Source organism: Cibotium barometz, chromosome 26 (genome assembly GCF_041138505.1).
Source record: "Cibotium barometz isolate CiBa-2024 chromosome 26, ASM4113850v1, whole genome shotgun sequence".
In the NCBI taxonomy this organism is placed as follows: Eukaryota; Viridiplantae; Streptophyta; class Polypodiopsida; order Cyatheales; family Cibotiaceae; genus Cibotium; species Cibotium barometz.
Window position 1 is genome coordinate 13856771 of NC_141071.1, and position 9995 is coordinate 13866765.

General features: G+C 38.6%; 1 protein-coding gene across 2 annotated transcripts; it reads left to right on the top strand.

The window, feature by feature from the left end:
- The first annotated feature begins 1795 nt into the window (after nucleotides 1-1795).
- On the top strand, nucleotides 1796-9747 carry LOC147623695 (uncharacterized). Of its 2 annotated transcripts, XM_086820282.1 has the most exons (5): nucleotides 1796-2167; nucleotides 2553-3122; nucleotides 3372-4078; nucleotides 4597-4723; nucleotides 7921-9747. In XM_086820282.1, exons 1-5 carry the CDS (start codon nucleotides 2090-2092, stop codon nucleotides 9268-9270), a joined length of 2832 nt encoding a protein of 943 aa, XP_086676408.1. In that variant the 5' UTR covers nucleotides 1796-2089; the 3' UTR covers nucleotides 9271-9747. The 2 variants fall into 2 exon arrangements, with proteins under 2 accessions (XP_086676408.1, XP_086676407.1); XM_086820281.1 differs by having other exon boundaries at nucleotides 2553-4078.
- The last annotated feature ends 248 nt before the right edge of the window (nucleotides 9748-9995 follow it).

The following is a 9995-nucleotide window of genomic DNA, read 5'->3' on the forward strand; positions in this document are numbered from 1 at the left end:
CCCTTTCCATGGAGAGCTCGTCTCTGTCAAGTTATTATTGGTTGATCTCCTCGAGATGGCAAGTTTTTATGGGTACATATTCTAAAGTTTTGTTGCTAGTTATTGTATGAGTGAGTATAAGGGATGTTATTTTTGTAATAGGTTCATTCTTGATGTGTTATATTGAAACTCTTTGAACGTGATTACTCTTCGATGGAGAATACATTTCGCTTGGGTTTATTATGTAGATCTTCATAGGGTTGCAGGGCCTTATAATCCAAATTGTAGCACTGTGTCTTACTTAGGCTATTGAGAACCTACTAACTTGCAAGTTTTTGGGCATGGTTAATAACGACTATATATATAGCTTTTTGAGGCCCACCCGTACGACGCCTGTGTATGAAAGTATGTTGTCTATTGACTAGAATATGTTAAATTGTATAATTGTAAAGCTCTTCTATCTCGAAAATCCAAAGTTTTTAATGGGTTTTTATGTATTATATAAGTATAGGCCGAATTGAGAGTAGAGCTGGTAGTTTTGAGTATAGGCATCGTCAACACACACATGACAACATATAGACGTCCCTTTTTAAGGAGGGAAGCTCTACGTCTATAGCACAACAATATTCTATGGTGCCATCTGATTCTACTTAGATGTATTATATCTTTTTGTATATTCCAATTTAGGGTCATTGTATATGAGTTTTTTGGTGGCCCTTATAAGGTTATGATGACCTTCCTATGTGAAACATTTTAATTACCACATTTTAGTATAGTCTTTAATATATGAGATTTTTTGGTAACCACTAAATAGCTTATGGAGACTTTTGTATGTAAAGCATTTCGAGTACCACATTTTCATGTAGTTTTAAAATGTATTTTTTTGTATATAAGGTTCGTTTAGGTTTCTAATTATCACTTTGGTCATTTACAAAATTTCAATTTTTGAGAGAGAGAGAGAGAGAGAGAGAGAGAGAGAGAGAGAGTAGGAGATAATGAAATTTTACAAGAGAGAGTGGATTACCTATTGAGTTGGAGTGGATTTGTGCCTATGTCCAGCCCTTGTCTTGGGATGAACCCAACAAGTTAGTAGTTTCCCTACACTTCGCTTGCATAATTTGTTTAGAGACTTGGTGTTGCAACCACTCATGTATTGATACCCATCATTCACATCCCAAAGTGTAAGCTTTGGAAAGACATTGGCATTGGATGGTAAGGTTGGTGCCAGATTGATGCCAAGAAAGTAGAAATTTACATAGGTCAATATATGGGGCAAAGTCCACAATCCGCTTCATGGATCTCTGTTTGAGTGGAATTGTCCCTAGTCCCTATGGGAGTCCCTACCCGTCGAAGACAGGTAAGGGTACTTGTGGTACTAATTTAAGTCTATAAGGTATTTTCTTTGAAATTTAGTCATGGAGTACATTTGGTACCATGACTACTGCCAAGGCCATCAATGAGACAAGTCCCTTTCCAATACTTTACATGTTATTCATAAATTAAAGTACAAAAGCTGAAGGGCGCATCTTTAAAATATATGCTCTCCCAAAAGCACATTTCCTAAGCAGTAAGGTTGGATGAATTTCTGGTACGACTGGAAGGTGGGAAAAAAAATAAGAAATTATTTTGCTATGAGGAAGGCCAACCGTCACAAACTAGGACAGATGTGACCCTCGGATGTGGAGAGATGGACGGCCAAGATCTAGCACCGGGTTAGTGAAGTGTGTGCAGAGGGAATCTCTCTCTCTCTCTCTCTCTGTGTGTGTGTGCTTTTAGAGCACCTTATTTTGCCTGCTTGGAAGTTGGGTACCTAATTGCTTAGCTTCTCTAACATATCAACACCCTACAATCATTGAGCTCACATTCACAGAAGCCTCATATGCTCTAGATGTATAGTATGCAGTGATGTAGTGGAGTCAGGTGAACCTTGTTTGGATGTACTAGTGTGGCTCTATAGTATCATGGCTTGTAGGGTCGCAACAACAGCAATAGTAGAATCTCTTAAACCGAGGTTGCTAGTGGTATATAAGGGTGCAACAACACCACCAAAAGTAGTAGTGGTAGAGGTATGCAATTCGAGTGTAACTGCACAAGCTGAGTGTTGTATCTTATGAAGCATAACACCATGCTCACCAAACCATCAGAAGAAGATCATGATGCTGAGGCTACACCATCTCCTACTGGACCGGTAAGCAGAAATTATCAACCTTCAGTTTGCACTTTCTTACATTTGAAATCTCACATGCACCATGAATGTTGTGAATTCTTTGTGGGGAAATTAATTCAAAGGTGTGTGTTTAAGGTCAATAAGCTACAGCTTAATTTCTCTCCTCGCTCTTTGTAGAGGTAGGAATACTACTGATACACTAAGCCTCTCTCGCCGGGCTCGCTCCCTCTCTCTCTATCTCTCTCTCTCTCTCTCTCTCTCTCTCGGACACACGCGCGCACGCGCGCACACACACACACACACGCACACGCACACGTCACACACACAGAGATAAGGCTTTAGGGCCCAATAGCTACTACGCCACATCCACCCATTGTTTGCTAATGTTTCAAATCTTCTTTTACAGCTATCGCCATCTGCAGCCCTAAGTTTTTTATGGTGCACGGAGAATGTAATGGATTATTCTTTCACGAAAGTTGCAAATGAAGGTCTACTTTCTCCAGCAAATCTTGCAAATTCAATGGCCATTTTGGAGATGGATTGTGACTTGGTAGGCTCATATGATTCACCATGTGATGGGAGCTCTATACATGAGATAGACATAGCTGCTGATCATCAGAGCCTTATTAATGTTAATTCTACTACTAATGACGCTACTAAGTACCCGTTAGATCCAGCCTTAACGTTAGTAAGCTCCTTGGGGTACTCTAATTCAGACCAGGTAATTTTGGAGGATGCTTTAACAATTACTACTACTTCCTCTACTATTATCGATTCAGAGTGCAACAGAAAGCGTGAAGTAGAAAACCATACTTTTTATAGTGAAGAAGAGGAGTCGTGCAACCAGCAAAGAAGTGTTGTTCAGCAGCACTCGATAATAAAAGGGCCTAGAAGAGGCAAAAGAAGCAAGGAGAAGCTGGCTTATTTTGACAAGTTTGGCGGTAGCTGTTTCGGCAGCACTACTGGCAAACAGCAGGTAAACTTGGTGAAGGCTGCAGAGGATGATCACATGACCATAGAAGTGAATGAGGAGCTTGAGAGGCAGCTAGAGCTTGTAAGAAGTGCTAATCTACCACTAAATACTGATGTTCATTCAGTATCTAGAGGTGATAAATGCATCAATTCGAGCTTAATGAGCATTGATGTGGAGAGATATGATGTTAACAAAGATATTTATAACACCATGCAGGATTATAACCAAACCCTATTCATGGATGGTGTGCAGCAACAAAATCAACAAGAGAGAAAGAATAATTGGACTAGCGGAGAGCTTGCACTGATGCAGCAGCTATGGGGTGGATCGTTTCAATTACTTAGTGATCAGTCCAATACAAAGAATGGTGCTTATAGTAACGATGATCACGAGGTTAATCCAATGCAAATAGATATAAATCAGGAAGAGCAAGCTCAATTAGAGCCAGCCCCATCTGTCATGAGTGTATTGAACTCAATTAGCTTATATAATCATCCTAATTATTTGGAAGGCTTCAAGGGTTGCACCAACAGGATGCAGGAAGTGCAGTTGCTGGACCTGCAATTGAAAGAAAATGAGAGGCACAGGCAATTGGAGATGCTGCGCAAGGCCATAATCTATGACAGATCAGGATCAATTGCCACAAGGACGCCTAGTCATCAATTTTTAAGCACTGATCAAGGAGGCGGCGCATTGTTATATCAGGATAATAGCATCAATAATGACCTCCATAATCAGGACCATGAGAATAGATTAAGGGAGATGACTGATCAAGCAAGCAGCTGTGCCTTTGATGATCTTAAGCTCAAGGTTAAGGAGCAGCAAATGGTGATTGATGATCATAATCAGCGATTAATTAGCTTGCCCGCAGTAAGGAGGGCTTTCAATCGTCCACAATCCAAAGAAGATTCAAGCAGAAGGCCAACTATCAAGGGGCAATGGACCCCTGAAGAAGACAGGTAGCAGCAAGGTGTTATATTAATTAAGGTTTTGTCATGCATAATTGGTTATTATAAATTATAATATGTTGCACAGTATATGAGGACATGGTAGATGATCATTTTGTATATAAACATGATAAACCACTATTATTATTATTAGGTTATATAGGGTTGCAGAAAAGAGAATCATATTTAACAACATTGTAATAAAAATAGTATCTTAGTCGCCAAACTTTTAAAAATAATTTTTAAAAAGATTACAAGATTGAAAATTGATACGACAAAACTTTTTTTTTTTTTTTGCATGTTCAGAATCACGACGCGACTAGCTACATTGCGTATCAAACTGACTCTTGTTTCATTTTAAAAAATGATTTCAATTACTATTATTATTATTATTTTGTCGCAGAGTAATGATTGGTCGTGAATTAGCTCGTCGTGCATGTCTTTTCCATGCAAGAATCATGATGCATGCACTGTTTGGAAAACAATAATGTATAATTAAATTATATCGAATTCTTTATTTCTGCATGCAGGCGGTTGAGCGAGCTTGTGGATAAATTTGGGCGCCAGCACTGGTCGCGAATCGCGCACCACCTGCATGGCCGCAAGGGGAAGCAGTGCAGGGAGCGCTATCAGAACCACCTCCGCCCGGACATCAAGGTAGGTACTCAGTTTGTATGTAATTTTCCGGGGTGAAATTTAGAAATATTTTCCCGACTAAAATTTCGAAATCCAAGTTGTTGGAATTCGACACTGTCTTTAACCGATGAAATTTACATGTTTTCCTGGAATTAGTATAGTTTTTAGAGATTTTTAGGTTTTTTCTAATATATATATATATATATATATATCGTATTAATAATAAAAAAACCTTTACAAACAGTTCTTATCCAACATCCATATCAAGATTTTTCACCCTACAATTCAAGTCCATCTTTTTATCACTTCCCTCAGGCCCCTATCTTCTCTAATTCCTTCTCTAGAAATTTTTAGGTCTATATCTCAGTTAGGTTTTAGCATTGTCTTTAATTTTAAGGGGTGAAAAAAAACATTTTTTTTGGAGCACTGACACACTCAAGCCCATAATTAACGAAATAGAAAAAACAAACGAAAACATTTTTCTTCATGTAAAGAATTAGGAATTATCATCACTCCATTCTCTTTTATCGTTTTTTCTTTTCTTTCTTGTCATTTTTTCATGTAGCAAATTTTGGTGCTTATAGCCTACACCTACTTCACAAACCCCACTCTTGCATAAGCTTGCAAACATTACTACAATAATAACGAGCCCATAGCCTAGCCTAAATGCCTCTCAAGGAGATCTGCCTAAAATTTCAACCGAAAGCATGTTGTTCTCAGTGTTCACAGAAAACATTTTGCTTAAGAGATACAAAAACCTTCACCTTGAAAATTTTAAAGGTTTTTATTGAAATTTTGCAGGTTTTAAGCAAAAATATAACTAAAATGCCTTAAAATTTGCAGGTTTTAAAACCTTCTATTTTCAAATTTGAAGGTTAATTTTTAAAATTTTCCATTTGCCTGACATTAAACCTCGGTTTTTCGTGAACATTGGTTGTTCTACGAGATAAAGAGAATATACTACATAAATGATTTTCAAACAAAAAAAAAAAGAGAACAATTTTACACCTAAGGAGCACTTCTATATGTTTAAAACTCACAGAATTAAGGGCGTTTTTAAAATTCAAAAATCCACACCTACAAGGTTGAGGTTTTTGTATTAATGTGAGTCCCTTGGGAGAGCTAGGCCTATTGAAAGGTATCTACAATATTCAAATCATAAGGTATCTTGTAGACCTTTTATAAGTTTATTTGAAGGTAATTTGTCAAAACTCTTGAACACAATCATACCTTTGCATGATTCTTTGGATTCAGTTTTGGCATGCAAAATCTAGTCCCTATTCCATCATTTTTCACTACATCATTAAATAATTTGGAAGCATAAGCAAGAAGTAGGGGATCATGGCGTCTACCTACTAGAAATTGTTTTGTGTGCTTCAATATACTTCCTCTCTATAGGGGCTTCGTGAGTCATGAGGATTTTCCATTAGACAAGCACTTTTGAGATTAATTTGCTATAATTAGATAACAAACTTTGCTGGCATGCATGTTTTTGAGAGCTTAACCTACTGAGGTATACTCCGCTTAGTTGAGAACATTAGTACTGTTTTTAAAAATTAAACATGCATATTAATTCGCTACTAGATAACAAACTTTGCTTGCATGTTTTTTAGAGCTTCACTTGTTGAGTAATACTCCACTTATTAAGAACATTAGTACTGATTTTTAAAATTAAACATGCATGAAGTGTGTAAACCAGCTTAAACCCAAGCTAGGAGAATATGTGTTTGCATGAAGGCAGATTAAACATAGACCTCTATCCTAATTTATCGAGGAACAGTTGGAGCCAAGCTAGATCAATATATTTACAGCTTGAGGCCGGCCTACACAATTAAGCAAAATTAGAAATGATGATAAAGGATGTACTAAATAGAAGTCTCCTTATTGGCAATCCTAGTATGCAAAGTGTCAGTAGCTATGTGTGTGAACGTGGGTGTAGCTGATGCTACCCTTTCTCTACACACACACATATATACATGATGCTACCCTTTCTCTACACACACACATATATACATGAAATGGACCAGTGAGAGTCTCTAAAAGAAAATGAAACATTGTACATACATGTATACATGAAATGGACTAGTGAGAAATTCTAAAAGAAAACATGTTGACAAAAGTGCAATAGTAGTGGTCAAATTTCAAAAAGTAATGCTATTTTCATCATTTATCTGGCTTCATAAAAAATTAGGAGGAAATGTGAATTCTTCATAAAACTTAGGTTTCCCAAACACTAGGTGTGGATATGCATGGGTGAGGGAGTGTGGGTCTCGAGTAGTGTACATGGTTTAATGAATTTGTGAATCTAGGGAGAGTAAGGCAAGAAGTTTTAGCCCATTGATTTAGAGCACATTAGAAAACAATTATGTAGGCTATAATATGAGAACATAATGGAGGGATTGTACATTATTCATCATTTTTTGACTTGGCTTTATGAAAAAATATTTCTTTGTTGATTTGTTGCATTTCAATATAGTTGGACCAACTCAATTACCCTTTTCTAATTTCTAGAGAGACTCTTCTTTATTCGGAGAGAGAAAACAATTTTTTTAATATATGCATATAAACTATGAGATTAAATCCCCAACTATAGGGGAGAATTGGGGAGGACGAGAGAGAGAGAGAGAGAGAGAGAGAGAGAGAGAGAGGAGGAGGAGGAGTGAATTTAACATTAGACCCAAGCTATCAGACCATATATGATTTATATGATGCCACAAAGTGTAGGGATGGGATTCCCACCTTGGATCTTTGGAGAGAGAGAGAGAGAGAGAGAGAGAGAGAGAGAGTGTTTTGAAATTGTATGCATTATAAATATTGTACACAAGTCATTAAAAAACAGTACTGTTTTTGTTGAAGAGATACACCAAGGGGTGCCATTAAGACTACAATGGCATCCCACAAACGTGTTGTAAATACCTTTCTCATGTCGCATAAAACCTCTCCACAAACCCAATTGCATGGCCGGAATGTGTTTGCATAAACAACTAGTTGTGTTGTTTTATGTTGAAATTTAGTTTGCATCATTTAACATTGCAAGCAGTATAGTAAACATCTTAATGTTACATGCTATGAAAATAGTAATATAGGATGTATATAAGCAATCACAGTGCTGAATCATACATGCTGTAATCTTACGATTGAACCGAGATACATTATGGTTTGTGGTTAAGCTTAATTGTATAACTTCTGGAGTGAGTGTAAATTGAATTCGTTTGCAGCGAGATGATTGGACGAGAGAGGAGGAGCTGGACATGGTGAGGCTGCATGCCCAGTATGGGAACAAGTGGGCGAAAATTGCAGAGCATTTGCCCGGACGGACAGATAACGCCATCAAAAACCACTGGAACGCCACCCTCCGAAGGCAAGACAACGGTAAAAAGCACAAACGGCTTGACGGCGGCTCCACAGTCCTCCGGCAGTACCAGCAAACACTCTTATCTGAGAAAAAGGCCCTTAATCCAAACCCTAATCAGGATCAAAGTAGCTCTAAGCTCTCCCGGAAAATCAACGATGCCCCTCACAAGAAGAGAGTTAATCATGAATTGGGCCCTAATCATTTAAATCAGCCGTGCAGCAACTTGGATGAAGTACACATGATGATGAAGCTTAAGACTAACAGCTTGATTAGAGGGCTTAATCAGTCAGAGTTACTTGAGAATGGGTTGAGCAATTCAATGAAAATCATCAATCCGGGCTTGGCCACTTTGCAGGTACCTAGCGCTACTGATATTAATCTGTTCGGCAGTCAATTATCTTTCAATTATTGCAGCCAGGTTAATATAGCTGCAAACTGCACTTCGCAAGGGTGGAATAATCAGAGGCAAATATCTAGTGCTGCAGCTGTTAATAATTGGTTCAATAATGGTGGTTTGCTTGATGAAATCCCCAGTTTAGCTTTCCACAACAGTAGTAATTATGCTGCTGCAGCAGCACATGGCTCTTGGGGAGGTTCAGATGTGTGCCCATGCAGTGAGAATGATGTCGCGGCCGGTTGCTTCATTGGTTTAGGATCATCCACAAACCCTAATACTATGATCAACCTTAAGACCTGCATCAATAATATGCAGCAATCTGCAGAAGGTGCTGATGAAACTGGATTAACGGACCTTAGAAGCATATTGCTGATGAACCAGGAAAAGGGTGGCGGTGATTTAAGCAGCATTATTAACACTAAATCGAGGGGGATTAACGATCATGATGATAATAATGTTGATAATACAAAGGAGGATACAGGCGAAGCAGACGACGACAACAGCAGCAGCAGGAGGAGGAGGAGGTGGCAACTGCAATATTCTTACAAGCAATTACTGCAGATGGGTACCATGAAAAACAGCAGGCGGGCGCAGGATTATGATGATGAAGAGAGGGATATGGCAGGAGAGCTGGAAGGGGTGATGAAGGATGAAAGGGATAATGTAAGGGGAGGTGGTAATGATGGAAATGGGTATGGAGAAGGTGCAGGATGGGGGGTGATGGGAATATTGTCTGGCTGCAGGAGCTCTGGTGTCGTGGGGGACAAGTCGAAAGATATGGATCTTATAGAGCTGGTCACTCAGCCTTTGAGATAGATACGGCTAATTCCTCGACTAGCAGCCCTAGGCCGGTGCAGCTAGGATCACACACAGTGATCAATAATATGCACCACCACCACCCTAAATCTAATTCTACCTCCTTGCCATGGTTTAATTACCAACCCCATAGCCTTGCCTAGCCTTAATCAACGCTAATTTTACCTCCTTGCCATGGTTTACCCACCACCACCCCATAGCCTTGCCTAGCCTTAATCAACGCTAATTTTAGCTCCTAATTACCCTCTCTAGATCCCGGGATTAACCTCTTGCTGGTTCTTGGTCTTTGGTCAAATGTTGACTTTGATCAACATCTTTAATACACACGTTCCCCCTCCCCTTTTTCAGGAGTTTTTTTTTTGTGGGCTCCATATGATCTACTACTTAGTACTACTAGTAGCTAAAAGCTGGCCCCTCTTTTTGTTGTCTTAACTTAAAATTTGCCTCCATTTTTTAGCATCTCTTCATAAAAGACTCCTTTTTCAACCCACTCAAAATGAAAACAACTTCTTAAAGCAACCGGTTTTGATTACCAAAATGTACATTCGGTCTTGTAACCAAAATGTGTGGAAATTTATTTTTTACAATAAGGGCTACAAAAATTCATATCCCATTATCTTCAATTTGGGCCAATAATAAAATTCTTCTTAGTTGCACTATTCACACCTTCACTCTTGAAGATGCCTCCCTCCCTTCCAAAAGTTGTATAGGTTGTCGGAATAGAT

Bases quoted from the DNA above. Each gene is read 5' to 3' on its own strand.
- LOC147623695 (XM_086820281.1), top strand. From the start codon at position 2,090: ATGAAGCATAACACCATGCTCACCAAACCATCAGAAGAAGATCATGAT. The intron at 4,079-4,596 runs GTAGCAGCAAGG...TTCTGCATGCAG, and splicing joins TGGACCCCTGAAGAAGACAG to GCGGTTGAGCGAGCTTGTGG. The intron at 4,724-7,920 runs GTAGGTACTCAG...ATTCGTTTGCAG, and splicing joins ACCTCCGCCCGGACATCAAG to CGAGATGATTGGACGAGAGA.